General features: G+C 39.8%; 3 protein-coding genes across 4 annotated transcripts; 2 read left to right on the top strand and 1 right to left on the bottom strand.

Moving 5' to 3' along the window:
- Nucleotides 1-1,307: 1,307 nt before the first annotated feature.
- Nucleotides 1,308-14,203, top strand: nbn (nibrin). The gene is made up of 17 exons (XM_074682879.1): nucleotides 1,308-1,476; nucleotides 2,451-2,572; nucleotides 4,086-4,213; nucleotides 4,303-4,462; nucleotides 4,559-4,662; nucleotides 4,755-4,872; nucleotides 6,729-6,919; nucleotides 7,053-7,153; nucleotides 7,251-7,383; nucleotides 7,503-7,702; nucleotides 8,666-8,840; nucleotides 10,513-11,170; nucleotides 11,290-11,379; nucleotides 11,466-11,609; nucleotides 11,726-11,839; nucleotides 11,920-11,969; nucleotides 13,847-14,203. The coding sequence occupies exons 1-17, from the start codon at nucleotides 1,446-1,448 to the stop codon at nucleotides 13,878-13,880; spliced, it is 2,553 nt and encodes an 850-aa protein (XP_074538980.1). The 5' UTR covers nucleotides 1,308-1,445; the 3' UTR covers nucleotides 13,881-14,203.
- Nucleotides 14,204-15,882: 1,679 nt separating this feature from the next.
- On the bottom strand, nucleotides 15,883-22,097 carry osgin2 (oxidative stress induced growth inhibitor family member 2). Of its 2 annotated transcripts, none has more exons than XM_074682880.1 (7): nucleotides 21,917-22,097; nucleotides 21,748-21,811; nucleotides 19,365-19,457; nucleotides 19,080-19,216; nucleotides 18,817-19,008; nucleotides 18,634-18,725; nucleotides 15,883-18,553 (listed from the first exon to the last, which is right to left on the bottom strand). In XM_074682880.1, exons 3-7 carry the CDS (start codon nucleotides 19,429-19,431, stop codon nucleotides 17,374-17,376), a joined length of 1,668 nt encoding a protein of 555 aa, XP_074538981.1. In that variant the 5' UTR covers nucleotides 19,432-19,457; nucleotides 21,748-21,811; nucleotides 21,917-22,097; the 3' UTR covers nucleotides 15,883-17,373. The 2 variants fall into 2 exon arrangements, with proteins under 2 accessions (XP_074538981.1, XP_074538982.1); XM_074682881.1 differs by having other exon boundaries at nucleotides 21,748-21,807.
- A 923-nt stretch (nucleotides 22,098-23,020) lies between these two features.
- Nucleotides 23,021-27,661, top strand: gtpbp10 (GTP-binding protein 10 (putative)). The gene is made up of 10 exons (XM_074683823.1): nucleotides 23,021-23,158; nucleotides 23,784-23,977; nucleotides 24,148-24,239; nucleotides 24,486-24,630; nucleotides 24,713-24,786; nucleotides 24,888-24,940; nucleotides 25,037-25,144; nucleotides 25,263-25,340; nucleotides 25,540-25,663; nucleotides 26,559-27,661. The coding sequence occupies exons 1-10, from the start codon at nucleotides 23,126-23,128 to the stop codon at nucleotides 26,762-26,764; spliced, it is 1,107 nt and encodes a 368-aa protein (XP_074539924.1). The 5' UTR covers nucleotides 23,021-23,125; the 3' UTR covers nucleotides 26,765-27,661.
- Nucleotides 27,662-27,666: the final 5 nt, after the last annotated feature.

Here is a 27,666-nt window from a genome sequence, read left to right as displayed (position 1 = left end):
TTGCTGTGATGAGGGTCAATCATAAACTGCCCTGCCTCTGGGGACGAGGCCGTCTCAGACCAGCCTCAGGACAGCCATGGAAGCCTGATAATGAGCCTTTATTTTGAGTTAAGAAAATGATTGGCAGAGAAATATATTCATAACATGTTATCATGACATTAGGTTGAATAAACTAAGAATATGTTCTGTCAAAATCCTTAGGAAAGTGAAAGTGACAGTACATCTAAATAAAATAACGTTTATAACTTATCTTCTTCTTCTTTTTTGCATTGATTTAAGACTACAAAGTGTTCTGTTGATATGTGTTGTTGATGACTTATCAAGTGCTGATTTTTTATTGCTATTTTATTTGGTTCAAATTAAAAACCAAGTCTAATGCACAGATTCTTTGAATGTCATGTTATTTCTTAGTTGTGCCACTTTACTGTTTCATGTCTTTTTTGTCCGTTAAAAGGAGAAATTACACTAAAACAGAAAGAAAGAAAAAGAAAAAAAAAGGAAAGAAAGAAAAGGAAACGTTTTGATATCAAAACCACACTTAAAAGTTGTCATGTGATGGCAGTTTTTTTAAACATGTAAATAATGACTGGGAGTGTATTTCTAAACTTAGTAACTATACTGCAGTTTAGGGATATGGTAAAATAGCTGTCATTATATACAATCATTATATCCAATATATATATATATATATATATATATATATATATATATATATATATATATATATATATATATATATATATATATATATATATATATATATATATACACACACAAAAAAATACCCTCATCTTGTGTCCTTTTGCACAATAATGAAGTAAAAAAAAAAAATTATTTAAAGTTTCATTTGCTTAAAGAAAGAAAGAAAGAAAGAAAGAAAGAAAGAAAGAAAGAAAGAAAGAAAGAAAAAAAAGTTTAAAGTCGTTTATTATTATTATTATTATTATTGTTATTATTATTATTATTATTATTATTATTATTATTATTATTATTATTATTATTATTATTATAATACAGTCTATGGTGCGAACAGGAGAAAAAGATTGCTTTCGCTCACTTCACTTACCGCCCCGGCCATGATACGTCGCCGGCTGTGTCACAGTTTAGAAATACAGTGTAATTGATTGAATACTTAATCTCATAACTGATTGAACTGATATATTATACACACATCTCTATGGTAACAATTTAAAGCCTTACGTTCAATTTTATTCAAGGACATTAAACGAATGCGTCTAAACTGAATTAAAGAAAGAAGAGAAAAAAAAGTTGAATCACCTTTATTTTGAAAGGGGTGCCTTGGCGCACAGATTTTACGTCAAAGGGTGGCGCGCAGTGTGTGTCCACTCTGTTGATAAGATTTATGAATGATTCTCTGATTTTAAAAGCTGCTTTTTACGAGTCTCTGGGGGCTTCATGGAAAAAAGCAAGAAAACAATAACAAAATGTGGATACTGACACCTCAGCAGCCTGAAGGTAACTTCGTTTTCTGTGTTGAACGAAGTTAACGCTAGCTTCAAACTTAGCTAGCCTGTAGATGTTAACACCATGGTTAAAGTTAGCTTTCTGAATCCAACAGCACGATACAAAATCCGATGACCGCTGACTTGGTTTACAAACTCTTCGGATTTGCTGTCGTAACGTTTGTTATTAGACATTCAGGAGTGGTGATCCTGTATGTGTGGTTAAGGTTTGTAAGAAAGTGATAATAATCTTAATTTGAAAAGTTACTTTAATTTTCATTCCTCCACAGACTTATCCACACTGACAGGGACATATTGAAGTAATTAGTTTGAGACGTACGACATTGTCCTTTTAGAGCACTGTTTTTTTTCCAGTTATGGTAATTAAACTCAAGGGGGATGACTTCAACCGATGAGCTGCATCAAGTTTTTTCTGAGTTCATCGAATAAAAAGTAATTAGTCATACTATTTGTCAGTATGGGTTCGCTGCTGTACAGAGTGGAACTGATTTTTTGTACATTGGCACACCTTAAACAAACTAAAAATTATAAGTAGTAATATATCAAAGTAAAAATGATATCAGTGCAACAAAATCAATATGATATGATCTAAAGAATACCATAAAATCAGTAAAACAGATGAATGAAATAAAATGAGTAAAAGTTAAATGAGTGAAAGAGATTGAATGGTTAAAATAAAGTAAACTGGATCAAAGTAAATTAAAATTATGTGAAGTATGAAAAAATAACAAACCCATTTAAAGTTGAGAAAAATTAAACTGTTTTTTTTTCCAAGTTAAAAAGTCATGGTTAAATTAATTGTTGTAATAATAATGCAGACTTTGTGCGGGTGACACAAGGGATGTCTGAAAAGGAAGCATTTCACATAATGTCAATTAAGCACCTGAGTTTCTGGACCCACTGACAGGTTGTCTTTACAATCTCATTTAAAGAAGGTCTATAACATCCACACCTGTTACCCGACAGGTGAGTCCAACTATCTTCTCCCCAGCAAAGAATATGTGGTGGGACGCAAGAACTGTGACATCCTCCTTCACAACGATCAGTCCATCAGCAGGGCACACGCTCACTTCACTGTTACAGACCAGGTGAGACAAACCCACTGAATGATCATTACAAGGATATTTTCAAACAGCACTGTATGTCATTGAATGTATTCAACCCGATCTACTGTGCTTTAGTTTAAGAGTTCACTGAACTGTTATGTACAATATGCTAGGGCTGTTAAAACTTCATGGTTACACACAATTCCACAATCATTTCTTCATCAATCCCTTCCAAACAGAAAGCCGTGTCCATCTTCTTCTTTCTAATTCTGTGTCAGAAGAGGACAAACACCTGCGAAGATCAGAGGTTAAAATATCTCTCTGCCACTTAAAGCAAAAATGTTCATCTCAAGTTCAGAAAAGTACCATGGCACGGAAAAAATAAAAAACATTCATAGCTCTTGCACAAGGTGCTCAAAGCACTGAAGCAGCATAATTCAAGCACATAACTAAAGCCAAGGAGTGTTCTCAGAGCTAAAAGATATTGATGTTTAAGATGGCAAAAGTATGATTCATCATCAAGCATCAAGAAGCTATACTGCCCTTGACTGAACGAGCACACAAACATCACAAACAATAAGCTTGGGTGTATTGGGTAGCTATTACATTGGGTTTTTAATAGTATTATTTAATTTCAATGTAAAGATTTTGAAAGAATTTTGTTGGCAAGAAACTGTTTTAACTATTAAAAACAAAACCACACCAGAAGTCAGGGGAAACAGAAACAGACATGACAGTAAGACAATGTTTATCTGTAACTGAATATTTAGCGGGTGTACCATGATTTTACTTTGACTGCTGCACCCAACTTGTGTAAGATTGAGCCACGTAGACATGCAAATACTCTTGCAAAAAAATGTTTTGTTACTTAATACCCCTTATGTACAGTAGATGGCGCTATTGCAGCTTAACTGCAAACATACACACTCCACAATCCAGATTTGATGACATATTTTGTCTCTAGCTTTCACTGCACTCCTCAAAAAAAATTAACAGGGAGAGGGCTGAATTTGTGAAATATCACACAAATCGATTCAGCATGGGACCTCAGCCTAGCAATGTTGGCTTCAAATCCAATCTGTGACACAATTCCTGCATTTCATCTCCCACTCTTGCTCTGCTTCCTGCTCTAGCCACTGTCTTATCCTCTCCAATTAAAAGCTTAAAAAGTACAAAAATAACTTCAAAACCCATTTAGACTTGCAGGCAAGGTTGTTCACTTTAAAATGATTGTACTTACAATAAGGGAGGAAACATTTAATAGACTTTATCTCTAATGGTCTGACAAATACAAAAAGACAAGGAAAGCTATATTTTCATTGGTGGAGTTACATGCCAACAACTTCTATGTTTTTGACATTAAATCACTGTACAGTAAAACTATCACCCACCCTGCTACTATGAGTATACTATAACTACTCTGCTCTTTTATTTTGCGTGTTTAGTCTGTGCATGGAGCCATGGTAGTGAACTATAGGAGTGGTCTCAGGAAGACTGGGCTGTGTGTTAACTGATGGATATTTTGATGATGTGCTCCTGTGACCTGTTTTCTTAGACCCTCATCCTGAGAGATTCCTCCAAGTATGGCACATTTGTCAACAGCCAGCGTTTGGCTGAGAACACGTCAGTGAACCTGAATTCAGGGGATGAGGTCACATTCGGTGTTTTTCACAGTAAATTCAGGTAAAGAGCTGAAACTTGTTTTCTTGAACTTTTTCAACTGTTTTGCAAAACTGACATGGTCCTCCTTCATTCTCATCCCCTCATCTCAGTGTGCACCACTTGAAGCTGTTGGTTTGCTCGTCATGTTTGGACAACGATGGCAAGGCGTCCCTCTCTCAGGTGCTGTTGGCTTTGGGTGGGAAACTGGTCAACAGCTGGACCCGGGACTGCACCCACCTGATAATGCCCACTGCTAAAGTTACAATCAAGGTCTGGACCAGGCTGTGGAGCCCTTTTTCATGCAGCTCATATTGTGTTTGCTCCTGAATATGCATTGATATTTGTGGTTCCTGTTTTCTTCATTAGACGATATCTGCTCTGTTGTGTTGCCGTCCTATCGTGAAGCCTGAGTTTTTCTCAGAGCTTAACAGAGCAGCTCAGCAGAAACTACCCCTTCCTAAAGCAGAGAGGTAAAACACAAAGGATCTTTATGCACACAAATTAACACCAAACTAAATTTAATGTTATTTAACATCTGTTTTTGTTCATTTTCAATTTAAAGTTTTATCCCAGAGCTAGATGAGCCCAGCTTAAACAGAGAGGAAGTCAACCTTGGAGCAATTCCGCTTCGCAAACAACTTTTCTGTGGAAAAACTTTCATATTCCTCAGTGCCAAACAGGTACGTCTCCCTCTGTCTTGTGATAATCTAACATAATTTTCTTTTTCCTGGAAACAAGCCCCAGAAAAGCAGGCTTAACGTGGTCATTTTTTCAGCAGCCGTCCTGTCCTATCAGTCAGTAACCCACACGAGAGGTAGAGAAATGAGAGCTTTTTTAAGCAACATAATTGCCCCCTTGTTTTCCAGTCATTAGCTTTAAAGATAATGGAAAGTCACGTGGTCCTGTGAGCGTCGTGTTTATGAGCTCAACATCAGTTGCCAGGCAGTCTGCAGACTGGAGATCCTCTGGGAGACTCATGACTCCAAAGGAGAGCAGCTAACGATCCCTTTCACTATTGAGGAGATAAAGTCAGGGTTGTTTGTTTAAGCCAGTGAAAATAAGGCTGATTGAAACTTCATTCATTTCACAGTACATGTAATTGCTTTTACTTTTCTGCCTCAGATAACTGTGTCTATAATTAATAATTGATCACAAAGTTTTATTGTAACATTTGAACAAACAGGGATCAGCCCTCAGAATACGCATCCATAAAATGAAACAGACAAATATCTGTGAGAATAAAGTCTTTTTGACAACAAATCAGTTGTTGGTATCTGATGAAGAAGTTGGATACTAATGTTGAACCTCACCTTGTGTTAGAGCAGTGAACAGAAATACGTCATGAAGCTGAGTTTGGGTTCAGCAGAGGGCAGGTTGTGAAACCCCATGAAGAGACAGACAGCTCATCAGTATCATCTTTCTTTTTTTATCAACAATATAGCACAAACAGTAGTTTTATTTTACTCATAAACCTTTAAAAAAACAATCTTTCTAAACATTAGAGAAAAAATGCCTTTAATCTTAGGATATCACCATCTCCCATTGTTTTCAGCACATCAACATTGAGGACAAAAAGTTTTGGATTTTTTTTGCCGCTGAATACATCTCTCCCACTGATAGGTGCTTTGTAGAGAGGCAATCAATGATGCTCACTTCACCTTCACCTGTGGTCATAATGTCATGGCTGACCAGTGTAGATGCGCCTGAGTACTACAACATTATAGAATATCTGGTGGAGGAAATGCTTTCACAGCAGCTGAAATATTTATGTATCTTTATGGAAACCCTGAAATCATGTGATCCCTTCTTCCAGTCAGATAGAGAGGCTTTTATCTAGTGAGTACTGTGTATAGGTACAGGCGAAAGAAATGTAGAAGCCATGAATTAATGAATCTACAGTTTATTTTTATATTTTAGGTTTTCGGTATGGTATTGTCTGTACATTCTTCGTGGGGCTAAATTGTTGTTTGCTTAGGATGTAGCTTACTTTTGGGAACATGCTGATTGCTGAATGGTTGATCGTATTAATGGGGTGGAGATGTTGAAGGGATACTTTGAAGTCACTTGTTACCTTTTATGTCGTGTGGTTGAGAGCATGTATGGGTGCTGAGCCGCCATATTTTTGGTTTTAACATTTGTTCATGTTGAAACCACATTATCATTTTTCCCCATAATTAAAAGGTAAAATGCATTTTTTTGGATTGTAGTGATTTTTTGATTTAGCGTGTCAGACTTGACTAGGCCCAACCTCAGCCTCTCAGCAGCTTGTTTGCTTCACTACAAGTCACTACAAGAAAGTTTAGAAATTATCTAGAAAAGAAAAATTTAGAAAAGGATGAGTCGTAAACTTTTTTAACCTCATGAACATGTTTTTAAAAAATCTATATTGTTCATACTAAGAATTGCTCTCCATATTTCTTACTTCAGTTGCTTGGGGCTATGTGTTACAGTGAACACACAGTCTCTCTGGGTGTCTCTCTGCTCGGCTCTACAGAAAACTTAATGTTAAACCACATCTCTTCCACGCTGTCTGCAGGTGAAGCGTTTAAGTGCAGCAGTGGGTTTTGGAGGTGGCAAAAGTCAGCTGTTGGAGGAGGGCCTGCTTCCCCGTGACCTGCTGCAGTCTCCTCAGAGCTGTGTGGTTGATGCTACAACAGGCAGCTCCCAAACTCTGCTCTGCTCCTCTGCTGTCGAGTGGGCAAACTCTGTAAAGAACATTGTTCAAAGGTTTGCACAGAGTTATGTTTGAGTTGAAAAGCTCTTAAAAGTGTTTTTTTGTTATTCAAGCCAACTTTTCTATCTTCAGAATTTGTTTTTAAGCCTCAAACATTTCACTGTTTGTACTATTTCCCAATGACAGAAATGGACTTAGACTAATAACTGAGTCTGAAATTGGTTTGGCTGCTATTTCTGCTTCCTGTGACAGCTACTGCAATCCATCCAGTCCAATACTGGACTCAGGTGGGTAACCAGACACAAAACACAGATTACTCTCTTCAGTTTAAAACAGTCTTGTGATCTTTGCTTTTATTTTTTCTTTCTTTTTTTTGCACTCTAGAGTCAGCACCAAAAATTGCGCCCAAGATTCCCAGTGCTTCCCTGTCGCAGATCGGGGCAGTGGATGAGACAGTATTAGCTGCAGCATCCCAGAACATCACAGCCTACGCAGCTAACACAGAGACATCCCAGAGGTACCGACTGGCCCTAAACAGCATGTGCTTTCAATTGTTTCATGTTGTTCAAAGTTTGTAGTTTCTTTTTTGGTGTTGAGTGCTTCAGTTTGACGTTTGTCATGTCATTTATTCACCAGGATGGAGCTGTGTGAAGTCACAGGGGTGACAGCAGTGGGGGAGACCCCTGAGAAGAAGCAAAGTAGTCAGATTGGAGGACCCAAACCTGCAGCCCAGAAAAAGACTTCTCAGTGTGTTGTGGAAGACACAATGAGCTCACAGTCCAATACTTTGCAGAAAAAAGACCCTGAGCAGTCAAGAACTGAGTCCAAACCAAAAGGTAGCTGACATATACAAATGAAAAACTAATTAATGTGTCCTCATGATAGAACACAGAGCCTGACTGAATCTACACAATATTCTTTTTTACTGATGAAAAATCTCAGTAAGAACTAAAGACAGATGCAAAAAATGATTTCAGATCAGTTCAGTTTGGTTAGTGAAAGATTTTCCTTAGTTCTTGCAGGAACACAAGGGGAAACAGTGAAGTGTTATCCAATCATGAGGTTTTACAGCTTTTCTTATCCTCTTCACTGGGCGTTAATCTTCTGGCACATATCAGTTACATCCGTACTCTGGAGCATGGTGGTACCCGATACATGCAGCTTCCCACCACCTCACCTGAGATGCAGCTGTGACTGATGCCTACACTTCTGTTTAACAGTCTTCAGAGGCATCAATCTAAGTTTGACTTTTTTCATCACTTACTGTTCATTTTTAATACTCGGCTCACCTGTAAGAGGACACAGTCTTCAGCGCAGCGACCTCCGATTTAACTGTGGCCCTTAGCCCTGCTGCGTCCAACCCCTATGACTCATTCCTCCAAAAAATGTCCTGTCAGTCTTCAGTTGATCTGTCAGTAAACTCAAACGTGGCCAGGATGAGGTCTCAAGAAAATAATGAACACTCGACACTCATTACTGAGAATCCCACGTCCATTTTTAGCAATAAGTTTTGATCACGATAAATGTAAATATATTCTCCCAGAGGCTTCAGTTAGCTTTGCTTTGTAAAACAGGGATCAATCTACCAATCTAGTGTGATTTGTTGACTGGTGCATCCCCACAATACATTCTTCTACATCTGCTTTAACACATTAAACACAAAGCTGCATCTTCTCCGATGCTAAGCCAACAGGCTAAATGTGAAGTTTCAACAGTCTCTTCCCTGGATCTATTTAACCAAGAAGCATCGTTTAACTAAATTTAATGCTGTTTTATTTACAAAATTTTTCTTTTTACAGTTTCAGGCACAGGTAGTGGTGGGGTGTGGTCACAGCCGTCCTTTCTGAGGACCAACGGTGGCACAAAGACATTCCTACAGAAACAATCTCCGCAGAAACAGAAAGTCTCTCCACAAGTTTCCCCACAGAAACAATCAACCCTGACCAACTTTTTTCAAACAGTCAACAAAAAAAGGTAAACATCTGCTCTTATGAGACCGGATTGTGGTGAAGCTACATGACCAATGTGCTCCATGGCTATTAAAGGTCCCATATTATGCAAAAACCACTTTATTAAGTCTTTTAGTGAAATTTGTGGGTCTTTGGCTTTCCTCCCAGCCCAAAAAATGTGATATACCTTTATTTAGTAGTGCTTGTGAATGTAAAATCCTGACCTAAAATGAGCTGTTTGGATTTTGGGGATTTCCCGACATCAGCGATTCCCTTTTTGACCAATCAGGAGCAAGTCTGACCTGACTGGTCCACCGGAGCAGATACCTATCCCCTCCCCTCCTTGTGGCGCCGCTCTCAGTGACCCAGAGGAGCGGGGCGGTATCAGCATTGGCTCATTTACATATGAAGGTCACGCCCACTAAATCAGACCGTTCTGAACAGAGGGGCTATGAGAGCCTGGAAACAATGCTGCTGTGCTTGATTTATTGGCTTTTTGGACCAAAACATGTTACTACCATTACATGAAGACATCAATGATCCATATTAAACTGCAGAAAAGGAGCATGGTACGGGACCTTTAACATACATTAGAGTGACAACAATCACTAGGGCTCTAAATATTAGTGTAGGAGTTTTGTCTGGTTATATTGTGATAAGCAAACTTATTTTCATATTGTTGTATTATGGGGAGGAAACAGTTGGGTTGCAACGAAATATTGTGGCACAAAATTTCACAAAATAAAAAAATGGCAAAATAAATTTCAAAGATACAAGAAATAAAATCAAGTAAAAAACAAAACCAAAGGGGCAAATTTTAGTGCGTGACTGCGAATGCTTCACAAGAACATGAACAAAAGTTATTTTGTATCGTGAGCCATATGTCATATTATGTATCCTGAGTTGACTGTTTTGTTACACTCCTAGAAAACAGTGAGACAAATGCAATACTTTTGTTGGTAATTAGGGATGGGAGAGTACTGGTATCGGTATCGGGTGTCAGGCCGATACCGGGTCAATACCAGCCTTTTTTTAAGGTTTTGGTACCCGCAAAGGCTGCCAATACCGGCAGCCTACACTTAGGGCAAAAAATCTTACAATGAGCAAGTCCTCCTCACAAGTAGTAGTCACTACTTGCTGCGTTTTAACACCAAGGCAAATTTCCATCAGGTCCTGTTCAGACAACATGAATGAACCAGGGAGAGTTAACAGTTGTTAGTTTTATTTTTCACTTCAGATTATTTAAAAAAATACTCAACCCTGACAGCTGTTGGTTTCATTTTGCATTAAAAAAAAATCGTTAACTCAGAGGGAGTTGTTTGTGTTTTATTTTGGGCTTAACGGCAGAGTGACTGTGCTTTCTTTGTTCAAAATGATGTCTCTTTATGTGAAATGAGTTGTATGTATGGAAAGTACTAGTAGCATCAGTTTTCGGTATCAGTGAGTACTCGAGGGAGTCCTCGTGCTGGTACAGGTCTGAAAAGAAGTGGTATCCACCATCCCTATTGGTAATACATTCATTTTTGAAATGCCAACATGAATTTGATTAAGAAGTGTTCCTAATATAAAACTACACATGGAACATCAAAAGATTTAACTTTCAGACCAGAGATATCTGTCATAATAAATTCACTGTGCAGTTCCTCCTGGCTGAACCTCTTTCCTTATCTGTCTCTTTACTTCATCCTCTCATTAAGGCCTTTGGAGGACGAGCTCTCCACTGTTATGTCAGAGCCCAAACGACCTATACTGGATTCATCGACCAGACTCCAAAAACCACAGTCCTCTAAAGAAGCACACTCTGGGTCAGAAAGAGTCCCTGCAGCAGCATCTCCAGAGTCAGCAGCAGATCTTTTTGTGGGACTGCCACAGGCTGAGTCAGACAGGGTCTCCCACTGCATCCAGGAGAAACAGAGGAGCACAAAGAGGAAGGAGATGGAGGCAGACATATCAATGGAGGAGCTGGAGTCGATCATGTCTGAGGATATGGACTGCTTTGACGAGCAGCCCTCAGTCAGCGAAGGTCATCAGAGTATGAGGCTCAGCTCAGTGAAACAGAAGCAAAATTTAAACACTGTGGAGGCTTCTTCAGCGAGCAAGAGGCAACGGATCCACGTTGAAGGGCATGGAGCTGACAAGAGGTCACAGAAGGGTCTAGAAAAAGAGCCAGGCTCTCAGTTCATACAAAATAAAATAACTGATAAAGATAAAGTCCACATTAAGACAGAGTGGGTAAATCCTCCAGAACACAGGTCTTCTTATAATGAGACCATCAAACCTCCAGAGGTGCCTCAGACAAGAAAAGCCTCCACAAGTAAGGAACTGCAGCCATTTGAAGATGACAAGGTGTTTAAGGTGAGGAGTCAATGTCAGTTTGTCATTTTATTTTTAATTGCTTGATGATTTAGTGAAAATCAGAAAAAACTATCCTAGTAAAGACAAGGCTTTGTATTTTTACCTTTTTTTCTGAATAGGGTTTAGACCGGCTCAAAGAAGACGTCTGCCAGCCTAAACAAGAGAATACGACACCTTTGAAACCCTTAACAATCAAACAGGAAGTCCATGTAAGTCCTCTGATGAAGTCCTCACTGCCATCAGTATTCATGGACATTTGTATCGCTCATAAAATGTCTCTTGTGCTGTTTTTCAGGAGGAGTCAAAGGTTGATGAAGACCTTCCTAAGAAGCTGGTTTTGGTAGAGTTTAGGTCCCTCACTGTGACTGAACCCCCCAAAACGAAACCCCAGAGGATGCCGGATAACGGCTGCACAAAGAACTTCAAACGTTTCCGCAAGGTCAGCCTGTAAAGTGACTTGAGCTTGAATCATGATCATTCAATCAAAACCTGTGTCATCAAGATCTTTTTTTTTTTTTTACCTAAAATCTAAATTGTGCTGTTCGATCATAACAGTTGTGCATGCCAGGCGTGCAAGCCTCCCTCCACATCATCCGAGGGACTGACCTGCTGGCTCACAACAAAGGAAAGAACTCTGATGTGGATGAATGGCTGAAAGATGCAGCTGAGGTACTTCTGTCACACTGCCTCTATCTTTGCCCGTGATCTGTCTGAGCCAGCCTGATAACTTGAGGGTGTGTCTGTTTCAGGAGGAGCGTCAAAGCAAACAGGACGAGACTGTAGGAGATGATCTCTTCAGGTGAGACCTTCAGTTTCATTTTCTGAAAGATAAACTTATAAACCCCGAACAGCCTCTAAAAACCCTGTGAGGTTTGAATATGACGACCTGCAGCATCTGATCTGATCTGGGTTCAGGAGTACATGAGAGAACTGATGGTGACATTATCTAATTCTGAAAGATTCCCAAAGGGTTAAATATTCCACTGACGACAAAGAGAGCAAATAGTTCATGTCAGTGATGGCTTTCCTTGCATTGAAATGAGCCATTTGGCATTCATTCAGCACAAGCCACGGCCATTTCTAGGCAAATAATCTTCATTTATAATGACACATCATACTCTAAGAGTGGTGCTAACAGTCCTGCGAAGTGAGAGTGATGTTTTTACTATCTATATAAAGAATGTGATATAGAAGCACTGTCACATCCAAACTCTCCAGTGAAATAATTCCTCCTCTTGATGACTCAGAAACAATTTATCTGTACTTAAAAAAAAAAAAAAATTTGGATTACAATAAAAGCTTTGGTTAACTGTTTGACAAGTTTGTGCCAATGAAATACGTATAAGAGCACAAATATTATTCAACCTCTGCCTGTGACTCTGCCACAAGATCTTCAGTTTTACATCCAGGACTTTGAACAAGCACCCACTGTTAAAAAAGGAGCAAAATAAAAACAATAGGTCCAAAGTTGCAGTCCATGACTTCAAATAATTCTCAATTCTTCCCAAAGAACACAATCCGCAGAAACTATTTCGACCTCATTGTATTAACTCACCCTACAGAAAATCACTAACACAGTACATGTGGAGTTTTTTGCCCATTTCATTCAAAAATGGGATTTTCACATAGTAGAAAAGATTTGTGTTGTTTTTGTTGATTTCTGTCTTAGTAAAAAAACAACAATGATAATCTGTATCCAACATGGACTGTCTTCATTTTAAGATTATAGATTCTGACAGATCTGAAGATAAGATAGTATTAGGTAATAATATATGTGTTACTTTTTTTCTTTGTTCCGTATTTCTTTTCTTTATCAACAAAGAAGTTGCTAAAATTAGCTTCTTTGTCGGAAAAATTTTCTTGTTTTTAATAATAGTCCTCATTTTACTCTAGTGATTGATGTTTTTAATTTGAGTTGAATTTTTTTTTTTTCATTTTAAACTTTAAAACTAGTATTAATGAATCCTAAATTTGCTCTATGTCTGCTATACTATATTCCATATATTTTATTCTAGGTGGTATAACTGTGAAATATGATGTCTCCACAAAGCTTCCATCATTACCATCAGGTGCAGACAGCTTAATTAACTGAAATTATGGATATGAGCTCCTTTGGCTCCTGGTTAACCAATGAGAGCACAGTAATTCTTTCATCAGGGAGGTAACTAAGGTAACAGAGGTGATGTAAGCTGCTACTGACGCCACTGCCATGTTTTCTTTGACTAAGCAGAAAAGAGACAGTATGAGATTGATTGTGTGTGTGTGTGTGTGTGTGTGTGTGTGTGTGTGTGTGTGTGTGTGTGTGTGTGTGTGTGTGTGTGTGTGTGTGTGTGTGTGTGTGTGTGTGTGTGTGTGTGTGTGTCAAGGCTGAGCTGTTTGATCACTGAGTCATGCTCAGCCATTCATGCATAGCCGTGGACTGCGGCTGAGAAAACAAGCCGCTATTTTTTCGGTGGGTCTAAACGAAGTTTCCAGACGTGGTTTATAGGAAGCCTGTTTGCTCTGAGCTGTTCAAACACTGTCCATGTTTTACAGCTCTTCATTTGGGCTGTTTTGGCTGTTTGTTCAAAAGGCTTCTAAGGACAGTGAGGAATGATCGATGAGGAATGTTAAAAGCTCATCCTAACATGGACGGACCTACGACATAAAAGATTGTGTGTGTGTGTGTGTCTTCAGGTACAACCCATCCAAACTAACAAAGAGGAGATGAGAGGTCTCCATGGTGTCCTGCAGAAAGAAGTCATTTCAGATGTCAAGGAAGTATTTCAGACTCCATCGACATACTTTAAAAACAGACTTTGGAAATATGTTTCAAAAGAAAGTGATAAAAGAAATCAGTGTTTGTTATATAACGTGGTTCAGAGTTGTTAACCACAGTTTTGTTTCTGTTCTACCTGTTCTCTTATTCTCTCTGCATCTTTCACACTAATGAAGTCACTGACAGCAGAAAATGTAACAAAACAGTCTCACATTCAGAGATTTTTCTCAATGTTTTTATTTGTCAATAATAAAAAATGTGGCATACAAAACATTAAAAACTCTTCAATTGTACAAGAGAGCATCATGACTCCACATGCTGAAAGCAGCTTTTCCTTCATTTTGAAGTTAAGACCGAATGTGTTCCCTGGTTTTGGGTGAATCAAAAACTAAAGTAGGATACGAGTTGCCTCTTTCCTAAACAACACCCATAAGCCAACCCTGCAGGCACTTTACAGATCTAAAGATGCTCAGATTCCTTCAAGAAAATCTCTGAGCAAGGCAAGTGCCATCTAGGAGCTGAGTTTATGTTTTGGGCTGCACGGTTTGAAAAGGAAGAATAAGACATTTCTTTTCTGCATTTTAAATGTGCACCTCCTTTTAAAAAGCCATACTTTTTTTTTTCAAATACAAGTTTACAAAGTGTGTTCATTCTTATGCTAAAGAATATGGATGAAGACACTGTCAAGCTGTGCTTTATAAAGCAAGCAGATAGCTTATGGATTTGGACACTCGTGTCAGCCCTAAATAAAACAAGATCTTATTTTCTTTATCCTTTAAGAAAAATGAAGAGGAGAAACTCAACCTTTGAGTCACTTTGTCTCTTTTGTGGTTTCTTTTTCATATTTTTCTTCAAAGCACTTCTTTCTTCTGCTCACAGCAGCTGCTGCCAGGCAATGGTTCATGCCCGCATGCGTATATTTAATGTTTTTATCAAAACAAACAAAAAGTACTGAGGAAAAGTTCAGCTGAAAGTCAATATCTGACACAATTAAAAACATTTCCGCTAGTCATCTCTTCTACAGTCAACAAAACTGTGTACAGCCGTGTGGTAAACTTCTATGTTAGTGAAAAAAGTAATGTGAGTACAGAAATGAGTTGTCCCTAAAAGTGGCTCTGACTCAGAAACGGGATTTTAGGGATGCAGAAGTTAAATCTCCAAACAGAGATCAAGGAGTCAGTTGTGCGTGAGCGGCACACAAAATAAATCTGCATATCAAGTCACACTCCTGCAGACAGAACGAAAATAAAGAATGGATTGCTACAGTTACAGCTCCAACCCTTTCTAAACTCTTATTTGGCACTTAACAAGTTTGACTGTTTATTTAATTTAATATTATACATATGCAGAGTTTGAAAATTTAGGAAGAACATCTATTTTTCCATGTTTGTCAAAAAAAAAAAAGTAGAGTGCTTTATGAAGAAAAACCTTGGATATGACAACCACCATAGTCAGACATTAATCCACATGTTGCCTTTAAATGCACACATGAGTGGAACAGTACCTTGATGGAGCTTATGTCAGTTCTGAGTGTTAATTCACAGGGACAGACACTTTAAAATATTGATGTTATGTAACTGAAAAATAAAACAAAGATAATGTTGGACTATATTGAAGTTAGCTCCTTTTCCAAGCTCCACTCCATATGTATGGGTTTAGTTGAGCTGGCCAAGACTTTGACTAAAGTGATGAGGAAAGCTGCTCTTAGTCATTTTACTGTAGAGTAAAGTTCACATAATGAAGGCAATAATTATCTCACAGTAAATTTAACTTGCAATGATGTAATGGCAGTCATTTCAAGGGGCATCACTGTATGAAAACCGTGATGCAATATTTTTTTGTTTTGACTAAATGACAAATTCTAAACTATGGCCTTAGTCAGTAAGAAGTTTCATGTCGAAGACTTGAGTGTACATTGTTTTTCAGAATGATTATGTGCATTTAGTCATTCTTCATGTTCTGAAGTTAATTCCAAAGCTTAATTTAAATGTTAATAAAAGATGATTCTCAATGTATACTGGAGTACCTTTTACAAGTTGCCCATACCTGGTAGAAAATACTAGAATTAAGATGCATCATCCTCATATTCTTGGGTTTCCAAGAAAACATTCAGATCTGTATTTGGGTTGCATAGAAAGATAGTCACACTACACTAAAGCAACAGCTTAAAGTCATGACTCCTCTAACTTTTTGAAGTTATATGGCTCAAACTATCTTCACTAGCAGCTAAAAAGACTCATCTAAAGCAAAAACAAAAAGAAACTGTCAGGCTCAGAATAATCAGGAACATAATGATTGCTTTGCTATGGTCGCCTTTCCTCACATCAATCTTGTGTGCATCAAAACCATTGACTGTAAAAAAATTGTCATCTTGCTCGCCTCAAAGTGAGGTCACCACAAAAATTTCTCCCCCTGGTGGCCGGCTGCAGTATGGGTCCAAAAATCTATCTCCTCAGCCATTCCAGATGGGCTGTGGTCAAACTTTAGAAAATTAATAAACCATGTAGAAATCTTTCTCGCATCTATTGTTGAGGTGATTTGAAGATATCATTTGACTGTCTTGTACTCAGGTCCTCTTTTTTTTGGAAAAGTTTCATTTTCATCAGATATAAGAGGGGAAAGACGAGGCTTTACGTCACATTTGGCGAAGACTGACGACTGCTGTTGTTCCTTTTTTTTGGGGGGCATCATAAATTATGTCAGGGGGGTTATTAGATAGACTTTCGAAAGAGAAAACATTTTTGTCACCCAGTTGTACTCAGATTGTCCTACCATCTATCACAGTGTCTACTGCGCAGACCCCGGCTGCACAATGGCGCCTCTGTCAGGGGTATTTTGGCTTCAAAGCTGTCCAATTATAAATGGCGGAGCTATGCTGTTCATTCTTCTTTATACAGTCTATGGTCCGTACACATTCCACTTAAGGTTGTATTAATTTGAGTTCTGATAAAACTCCATCAGAGGAGTTTGCTTGTGCTGTTCGCACATGTAGCTGTAGACTCATGGAGAATGGCGATAGCAGCTTCTACTTTGGAGTTTTCAACGACAGCCATTGCAGCTGCTTAAGATGTGTTGGAAGTTAAATTGAAAGACACATTTTAAAGAAATAAATAACCCTGATGAAAAAATGTCCCATCACGTCATGAGGTTACAGCTTAACTCAAAACATTGGCACATGGTAGCTTAGACTTCCCAGGACTTCCAATGAGGTCGGATAAGACTCTTGGAAGCTTGTTTCATTAGAAACCAGGAACTGTACATCCACTGTCTTTTTGGTCTTGGAAAGTTGTAAAAATGCTTTAGCTTTGATGAGAAAACACTGCATCGAGGATTTTAACATTTGAAACCTCTCTTTTTTTCCTTCACCTCCTACATGTGTTGGTAAGCATGCTTGAAAACTTCGCACTTTAACCAGCATGCACGGCTCTTCTCTCCACCATGTTTTTCAAATGAAGTTATTCCCGCTGTTGCTGATGAGCTTCCCTTTCTTCTTGAGTCTCTTCAGCAGACAGGAGGCAATGCCTAAAGCACCTCCCTTCAAAAAGCGGACAAAGTTGTCTCCCACAAGAGGGCCCATGGCAAACAGACCTGGCTCCTTGGTGCATTCAAAAGTGTAAGGGTGGATGTCAATGGGGTTCTGCTTGCAACTGATTGGTTTCGTAGGATCCTGACCCAGATACTGGCCATGTCCCTTCAAGAAAAACAAGTTTGGGTTGGTCCCAATCAGTACCAGGGCCATGGAGATCTTGAATGCTTTGAGGGAGTTGTTCCCCTGAAGCAAACACTTCTTGTCGGACTGGAAAGACACCACGCAGTGTTCAGGGAAACTGGTGTAGTCAGGAAATAAGCCGACGCCTGAATTACCAGCCATGTTACCGGCTGCCAGCTGGGGCTTTGGGCACATCTTGGCACACACTGAAGAGGCAATACTCACTGTCTGGGGTCTGTTAGAAGCAGAGGAGGGGGCCACATTAACGTAGGTCTGAGAGCACATCATGTTGTAGACTTTGTGGTACTCTGGGTACAGCGTTTTGGGCAGCTGTTTGAAGATGAGGTCTGGGTCGTCTAGGTTCTTGCGAAAGACATGCAGCACTCTGATGTTGCTGTTACAAGCACACAGAACTGCATCTGCAGCGCTTAAACCAGCACCAACAACTAAAATTGGATCTGAGTTTATGTCCAGTTTCCTTTGGCTCACAGCCAAACCCAGGTCTGAGATGCTGTGGAACACAAACGGTAGGTCCTCTCCCTCTATACCTAAACGCACTGGCGAATCAGACGCACCAGTGGCCAGAACTACATTCTCAGCGAACACAGAGAAGGGGACGTGAGTGTCATTCTGCAGCTGCTGGTATCCCCTCACTTCCCAAAGAGCACCCCCTGCTCCTTTGCTGAGACACTCAACTCCATTTCCTTCAAAGCCTTCATTGACACTATCACCCACCCCCCCATCTCCTTTTTCAGTGTGCCCATTTTCAAGACCCTCTCCCTCATGCCGGCAGAGTTTCTGGACACAGGTCACATATGTATTGTCGACAAAATTCTTCTGGAGGCCCTTTAGCTTCACATAGTTATGGTAATAAGAAGAGATCTCCTCTGGGGTGGCTCTGTCACTGGTCACATCCCTGAAGAGAAGAGAATGATGGGTTAATTCAACATTTTAGCTAAGTCGTCTAGTGCTTGCAACGTTGTCATCTTTCTGTACCTGCGTTTCCCATTGGTCAAGTCTCTGTAGTTCACCCCAGGCAGCTCCATCCAGATGCCCAGACTGATAGTCAGCATAGATCCTTGCATTGCCTGAGAAGGGAATTGTAGAGAGAACTGTAAGAAAGGACAAAAACAAATTGATGGACAGAAAATACTGACCTCAATTTGGGTTATTGCTTACATGCCAGGCACCTCCAGGCGTTGCCCTCCCAAGCACCAGGTGTGGGATGTGGTGCTGCTTTTCCCTCCTCCACTGAAGGACAGGGGGAAACTCATAGCCAAAGTCAGCATTGGGATGCAGAAGTGAGTCAAAAAGGACAGCCACTGGGTTCCCTGATCTGCCCTCAAGACCTTCACTCAAATATTCTAAATCCTGCAAGGGAAAGTTCCTATCATACAACTGTGATCATAAATTTGTGTGGAAGGGTAGGTAGTTGTTTTTACCTGTTCTGTGATGGGTAGGTGCTTGGTCTCTTGGAGTTTCCTGTAGAGTATTGGGTTTGGGTGGACAGATGCTGGATCTAGGTAGGGCTTATATCCACTGAGAAGGTATGACAGACATATTCCTGATGGTCCATTGCCTAAAAATGGGCCAGGGTTGGGTTGGTAACACAAGGCCACACTCAGCATTATTTGGTCAAGTAAAGTCAACAGAGCTGATGGGACGGTAAAAAACAAGTGTGGGCAACAGTGTAAACAGAGGTGAGGATATAAAGAGATAAAGTTTACCGATGATGACCACAGGGACAGTGGGTGGGTGCTCTTGTGGCAGAGTGGTCTCTTCTAAAAGAGGCATGGCTGCAGCCTGGGCCAGAGCCGGCTCTGAGGAGGAATGACAGAAATGTAAAGAAAATTCTGGACAGTTCTGTATCTATCCACTAGTGAACTAGTGAAAGTAGAGGCCCCTGTGCTCCCTCTGCTTTCATGTTTCTGGGTCAGATTATTTGAACAGGTTTGAACCAGCTTGCTGTCTTTGTGTCTGACAATGTTGTTGTCTCACGTTAGCTTAGATCCACCATCATCAGCTGACAACAACACGCACAGTGAACAGAGGAAAGAAAAACCTTTATCCATCCTGTTATTGTGCTTCCACACACATGACCCTCCCTGTCTGTCTGGGGCTTCACACACGTGGAAACACCCCGTCACAACACTACGTTCCTCACTGACTTTTTTTCTTTACAGTCCCGCCAACGTCCACACACCCCCTGTCCTGCCAAACAGGGCCCGCAGCAGGGCTAGCCTGTGTTAACCCCGGTGCGGCTTCCCAAACAAAAGGGAGTCCTAATCAGATTTATGTAGGCTTGGGTCTGTTGTGAAACGTTGCTGTTGAGCATGTGTAGTGAGTGTTTGTCTGTTACACGACAGTGCCTTTGTGTGCCCGCCGGGCAGCAAATCCCCCAGATCACTCCTCCGAGTGGGCCCTAATCCCACTGGGCCTGTTTATGTCTTTACCGCCCTTTTCAACAGCAGCGGGGTGACAATGTGGTCCTGGCATGCTGACAGACCAAACCAAGAGGGCTCCTCCTCTTATACCCCGCAGCCACTAAAACCACACACACACACACACTCCCGCCAAAACATTACCCACTACAGTGTCCACTGTCCCTGTTTTATAAGCATGACACTGCCCACATAGCTTTTGTCTTACATCCCAAAACTCTGGCTCCCTTCCTCTACATCTTCCCTTCTACCAATACAGTCTGTCTCATTTTATGCGACCCCCCTTCTCCCCTGCCCTGTCTGTGTGTCTGTACTGGTTGTCTTTGGTCGTTGGCTTGTTTACCCTTTTCAATGAAAGCACCGGGATTCCACACATTGCCTGTCCTGTTTGGAGAATGCCGTGCCCCTGGTTGGCAAGCTGATACTGGTATTTCCATAACAGAGTTCAGTTTGACAAACCCAGCAGTGCAAACATGAAAAAGTTCTCTCTTTTTATGGCTTTGCTTATGCTTTCATATGCACCACAAACATCAGTTCTTACATAAATAAGTCTCTTTTTGGATCTGCTTTTTTCAAGACCCTTGCCTCTTTGTTTTTATTTATCCAAAATCTGAAAATGATATGAATGACTTAACAATAGCAACTAAAAGGTATACAAGTGTTTTCTCCCTCTCTTTGAGCTTTAAATTGTACACCAGCTAATGACCCAGGACAATAAAGCATCAAGCAATACAAAGTGTCTCCTAAAGATGGTTCTTTTATTCATGCTCCATTCAGTGCTTTTGACAGTGTAAATACCCCACAGCGAGTGCAACAACCATTGCTGTCTGTTAAATCAGTAGCTGAATTCATTGAAAATAAGTAACATGCGTTATCCTTGATGTTAAATTACATTTCATGTATTGCCAAAGTGCAGACCAGTTCCATTGCATTTATTAAGAACATTTAGACAGATTGAAAACAAAAATGTGATACCACACAAATAGTCTTGTTCCTCTGTTGTATTTCTGGTCCTGTGGTTCTTCACTGTGCATGCATGTATGTATGTGCAGAGGGGATGGATCATGCTTTCTAGGACATGTTGTGCCAAGTATTATTGACCAGAAAAGGAAAATGAATTGAGCTGAGTGTGAAACTGTTTTAAAATCAGTGTTATAGTTCAAAATGAAATATTGCTTTTTTCTTTATTTCTGAATCAAGCAGTTGTTGCAAATAAAGGCTAACTACACGAAAAGTAAAAACTGTCTTTTTTTTCTTTCACACACTTTAAAAACTATTTAAAGGTGCGTTTGGTTTTTACAGGCCTACTACTACAGCCTCGATGCAACTTCGGACTGATTTAGACGGAGCAGCCTGGAGGACGTCTACAAAATTAGCTCTACTTTAGCACATGGCAGAGCCTACGAAAAGGTGATACAATACACGCTGGTGATGGAGTAGAGAGCAGTCTGTTGCCTCATCATCTTCATCATCAAACATCCTCCTCATGAGTCCACATGCTCAAACCTTTAACTATATACTGCTTTGACTCCTATAGTCCCTACAACCCGCATCTAATGAGGCTCAAGGAGCACATGCGACTGCGGCTGTGTAACCAACATTGCATAATTTAGGTCAGACACACACTCACAGGCTTCCACAACACTCGGCCAAGAACAGGGACTCTTACCTCGTTCTGATGAGTCTCTCTGTCTCCCTGCCGCGTCCTCCTATCACGACCGACGACAGCCTTTCTGGTCGTATAAATAGGCAGACATCAGTGGGAGGATCTATGCAAGTGTCCGGGGTCTTGTATGAGATAATCAGCCAACCGCTCTCTCGTCATCACAGACACTTACCCCTGTGCTGTTAAATCCGCACAGACCTGGTTCATTCAGGTCCGATGTGTCTGTAAACGTCGTCTGTGGTAGAGGTCTTTCTTGTCCCTTGATGCTTGTGTGTACGTGTGAGAGAGGGATGGAGTGTGTTTGTGTTTGTGTGTGTGTGTGTGTGTGTGTGTGTAGGAAGAGGGAGAGACCGGGTCCTGCTTTTGCTTTTGTCGTCACATGCGCATCTCATGCTGCACCGGCAGGAGTGAGGGAAGAGAGCCGGAAGATCCGAGCATCTCTCAGCATCCTCACAGCGCCGCCGACTCTCTGCTGCTCACTGAGTGGGCTCAAACTAGGACACGTTGTGTTAGAGAAATTCATCGCACAAATACTCGGGACAACACAGTCAAACCACCTTGTAAAAAATAATATCTGAGCTCTTATTCAGAAAATTATTTTCTAATAATTTTCATTACAATAAGATAAGACTCATTGCACATTGGAGCATTCTCACTTAACTGAGAATGATCCTTGGTATGATGGTTTATTTGAGCGTTGTTGACGCAACTGAATTTTAAAAGAAAGTTCCAAAATCATCAACTTGACAAAATGCCCAAACTTGATCTATTTTTACCACAACACATAGCATACGAATAATTATTAGCAAATATTTTAAACCGGGTCTGCAAAATCTACCTAAAACCCGACCTTTTTAATTGTATTTATTTATTCATTCATTTATTTTATTTGTTAAAAACTCCGTCTTTCTGAAATGGAAGCACATTTCTGCCAGGTGAGTCAGAATCGGATATAATTATGACTGAGTATCTCTTTATTTTCAGACAAAATCCAATAAAAATGACTTTTCACCTCAATTTTATGACGTATCTCATAGTTATGATTTTTATAACGAGACAGTAAGTCATGAGATTCTATCCCGTTATTATGACATACCTTTTTTTATCTATTTATCTATTTTTATTTAAAAAAACTTCTTTTTTGAGCTTTCACAGTAACCGAGTATGTGCTACATTAATATGCTTTCCTTGACTGAAGACTGCAGGAGACACACTGTACACAGCAGCTGTCATTCAAAGCCAGAGCCCCGCCTCTTCGTCTCATCATCCAATGAGCTGGAGAGACTTCAGCACTTCCTGTCCGTCTTACAAACCCAAACACATGTGGAATACCCGTTAGCTTAATGAATACGGTCCAAAGAAGTAATAAACACAACCGAAGATGGTTCAGTTAGGTAGAATCTGCTTTAGGAAGGTAAGTGAAGTGAAGACTTTGTATCTCCTGTTAATTCATCCGACAATGACTCATCACTGAATGTTTTTATATTGACATTGACAGGCGAGCTAACTGTGTGCTAGCTTTGTTTTGAGCTTTTGCAGCAACTGACGCTGTTAAGTCTGTTTTGGAGCATCAGCATACGGCAGACTAACTTAATTTAGGTAGTCTCAAGATTTTTTTTTCAATATGTACTCCTAGTTTGATATATAATGTATCGATGTGGACAGTTTCACCTACTTTTGATAACATGTTCACGGTTATTTGGTGTTAGTGCGTGTAGTACATAGTTAACAGAAGTCATACGTTAGAGTGTCTTAAATTTCCCTTTGAAGTCCCATTAAGGACATGTCTTGAAATTTGGCAATGATGGCGAACAAACAAATCATAAACACACTGAAAAAACATAAACTAGAAATATTGAGATTAAAGGTATTTGAGTATTCAATAAGCTCACTGCATGCCTCAGTCACTATATATTTTAGGTCCTAAATTTGTAAAGTGATATCACTGTGCCTGTCTCCAACTTATTCAATGTTGCTTAAAGTATAATTTTTTTATTTTTTTTTTAGTTTTGTGATTGTTGTGTTTATTTCTTCCATAGTATTCAAACTTTGTGGATAACCTGCGTCTTTACGTCTCTGGAGGCAGTGGTGGCATGGGTTTACCCCGTCTAGGGGGACAGGGAGGTGATGGAGGGGATGTTTGGGTGGTGTCTGCAAAGAATATGACTTTGAAGAAGGTAAAGGAAAAGTACCCCCAGAAACGATTTGTAGGTGGAACTGGAGCCAACAGCAGGTGTGTTTATAAACATATAATCATGAGTTATCTCTCACTAACGATTATTCATATACTATTGATATGAGTTGATGGTTTGGGAATTTCAGAGACCCAGGATGTTGATGTGTAATAGATGCTTGACTCATCTCTTTTAGTTGTTTAACTGTGTGAATATTACTTATCCACAGTGTTCGGGCACTGAAAGGAGAGAAGGGACAGGACAGGGAGATCCACGCTCCTGTTGGTATCACAGTCACCACAGATGATGGCAGAATACTTGGTGTGTGGACAAAGATCTCTCATAAACTGTAACCCCAGTTCCCCTCCATTTGATTTAGACCATCCCTTAATTTGATGGCTCAGTGCAATAGGTCTCTAAAAGTATGTTTTTCAAAGCTTTATTTCTCCTTATAATCAACAGGACATATATCCACACATACACCATTTGTGATATCAAAAAGTAACAACCTAAAAATGTTACTTTAAAGTTAAAATATTCTGTTTCTATTATTATTCTTTCTCAAAGGTGAGCTGAATGCAGATGGTGATCGTCTTAAGGTTGCAAAAGGAGGACATGGAGGCTCTTTCCACTCTGGGTTTCTGCCCAGTAAGGGTCAGGTTAAACAGATAAGGCTGGACCTCAAACTAATTGCTGACCTGGGTCTTGTTGGGTGAGAGCAGAGACACATTTACATGTTAATTGCTGCTGCAGACCTAAATATTCCTCTTACATTGGTTTTCAATTACTCTTAGGTTCCCAAATGCAGGAAAGTCATCTCTTCTGACAGCTTTGTCCAACGCCACACCTCAGATTGCCAGCTATGCTTGTGAGTACATAAAACTACACACTACCCACAGTACTTCAGGTCGTTTGGTAATTTTTCTTTTTGTATCAGTGGTCTTTCTCAAAACTGTTGTCATTTCACAGTCACAACTTTGAAGCCTGAAATTGGCAAACTGATGTATAAAGATTACAAACAGGTAAGGGAATGAAAACAAGTGTACTTTATTTTGAATGTCCTAAAGAATTCCCATCACTCACCTTCCTGACACTGAGAGGTGTTGTGGTTTTAATAGATTGCAGTGGCTGACCTTCCCGGCCTGATTGAAGGAGCTCATATAAACAAAGGCATGGGCCACAAGTTTCTGAAACATGTGGAGAGGACCAAACAACTACTTTTTGTGGTATGTTGACAGTATGACTCCTATAAATATGTTTACATGATGACATATGTGATTCAGTGTGATTAGAAAGGAGCTGAAACATGTAATAAAGACAGGTTTTGTTTTTCTGTGGCTGCAGGTTGATGTCTCCGGTTTCCAGTTGGCAAGTAAAACACCATTCAGGTCAGCTTTTGAAGCTGTTCAACTTTTGACAAAGGTCAGTGAGAAAACTTAAGACTCTTGTTTAATATGCATTACACTGTTTTAACAGAAAAAGCTTTAGACTATGTGAAGCACAGTATTCTCCACATTCCACAGATTTGAGTCTTTGATTCCCCGCCTTGTTCAGATCTCATTTATCTTCTCCATCCTCTTCTTCTTGGTCCTCCTCCTCTCACTCTTCCCTTTGTGTCAAGGAGTTGGAGCTGTACAAAGAGGAGCTCGTCTCAAAACCTGCTTTGCTGGTGGTGAATAAGATGGACCTGCCTGATGCAGAGGAAAAACTAGCAGAGTTAAAGGAGCAGCTACAAAACCCAGATGGTAAATTTAGTGAATTTTATTCTTTTATCACTTTTAAAGTGAGTTTGATTTTGATGCAACAAATATATTTTTCTAAATTTAGGCTTTTGTCTTCTACTTATGGTGTGTATCAGTCATTTATATTCAGGCCTGAACCACAGGTATATGAATATTTTTTTGATCGGATATTTTTGTCCTTGTTTAAAAAAAAAATCTCTCTCCACACCACAGAAATATCTTTGTCCATACAAAGAGGTCAAACTGAAAACAATCGCCTCTGAAGCCTGCAATGCCATGCCTGGCCGATAAGTGGCAGGTTAGCAAAATGTGAAAACCATAGAAGAAGAACGTTATGAGCATGTGCAGTCAAACACAGGATATTAACCGTTGCTACAGTGACTTGTTGCTAGGCGCTTGACGTCATCGCATCAACACCAGCTCCGTTTAACACCGCTACACGGATCCACTCAACCGGATATTTTTTTATTTCTTCATTTTTTTATCCGTTTTTAAAAATCTCTGTTTGTGTGGGTGAAATCGCCGTGTTCGTGTGGTTGAAAGGCCCAATTGGACAGAAAAATGTGCGTTTAGGAATATATCCATATATGTGTGGGTCAGGCCTTAGTCTGCAGTTGCTTGAAAAGCAGAATGCTTTGCAACTTGAGATAATGAATACATGTGAAAACGTAAACAGGAAAAAGAGCTCCTTGACAAATTCACAGCACATGAGCTGCATAAAGAACAAAACTTCACCGTAAGACAAATTAAGCAGCAAACAGACATGTGCCTCAGACAAAACAAATTAATCACACCTATTTATGTTCCCTCTAACATGTTAACAGGACCTTGATCCACAGTTGGCCTGTATCTTAATGTTCTTGAAGGTCATAATGTTGTTTTTTTCCCCCAATGGCAGAGTTTTCCAATTTGCTGCCTGACAACATGATACCAAAGAACTTTCTGAACTTTAGACATGTGGTTCCTGTCTCTGCCCGCTCTGGATTTGGTATTGAACATTTGAAAAACTCCATCAGAGAATCACTTCATGAAAGCGCAGAAACAGCCTCTAGAGCCATCCATCAAGAAAGACTGCAGACGCTGCGGTCACTCAAAGGTTTGTGACAAACACAGACAACTACTCACCGTTTTGTTGTTGTTGTTGTTATGACAGTTGACAGATGAGTTTCACTCTGACTGCTGTAAAAATGTCTGGATGTTGAAGCTCTGACAGACAGTTCCTGACATCACAAAACTAGTCAGAGTTTGGAGCCTTCACGTTGTCAGCTTGTAAGGTCAAAGGTACTGTGGACAGGATTGCCAGTTCTGCGTCATGAAACTTTTAGTGCTCGGTTGGTGCATTGATTCTTAATGTTTCATTTAGTTCTCTTGCATATCGAGTCCTCTTTTAAAGGTTGGCAACATAAAGCTAAACCTAGATTTAATAACAAAAATGGTCAATCTAAACCGCCAACTTATAAATTAAGTTATTTGTTCATTCCTGCTTTGTGTAAATTTATGTACTCATTTATTTTCAACACTGGAAAGTTATATCCCTCTCATCTTCAGGTTGACATTGAACTCTGGGTTCCACAGTTTAGTGGGGCCAAAAGTACCAGGTTTGTCATTGTAAAATCTGCATCAGAGGGCCTAGGCACTTGGCATTGTGTCAGTCAGACAGCACTCACAGACTTACAAACACCATGTCTCAGAGTCTGTGAGTCTGAGCATGTGTGGATTTAATGGATTGGGCTGATGAAAGCTCAGCAACCAGTTGCTAAATCTTCAGAACAAACCAGAAAGGCTTTGCATGTGTCACTGAGCCAGAGAGGAGGGGTCAACTTTGAAAGCTGTGCTCAAGTTTACTCCAGCAGTTATCTTCATGTGGTGTTAGTGCCTGAATACGGACAATGACAGATCAGTGTGTGCTGCTCATTTCAACATGTGAAAATGCAAAACAGTAAATAAATGTTTTTTCTCACATGTGCGCTTTCTTTTCCTTTACAGCAATATAAGAATGTCATCAA

Source organism: Halichoeres trimaculatus, unplaced genomic scaffold, assembly GCF_033239565.1.
Source record: "Halichoeres trimaculatus isolate MK-OKI-2021-1 unplaced genomic scaffold, fHalTri1.1 fHalTri1_scaffold_12, whole genome shotgun sequence".
NCBI classification, from domain to species: Eukaryota; Metazoa; Chordata; class Actinopteri; order Labriformes; family Labridae; genus Halichoeres; species Halichoeres trimaculatus.
The sequence above is the reverse complement of the archived record's forward strand: the minus strand, read 5'-3'. Positions and strand labels throughout refer to the sequence as shown.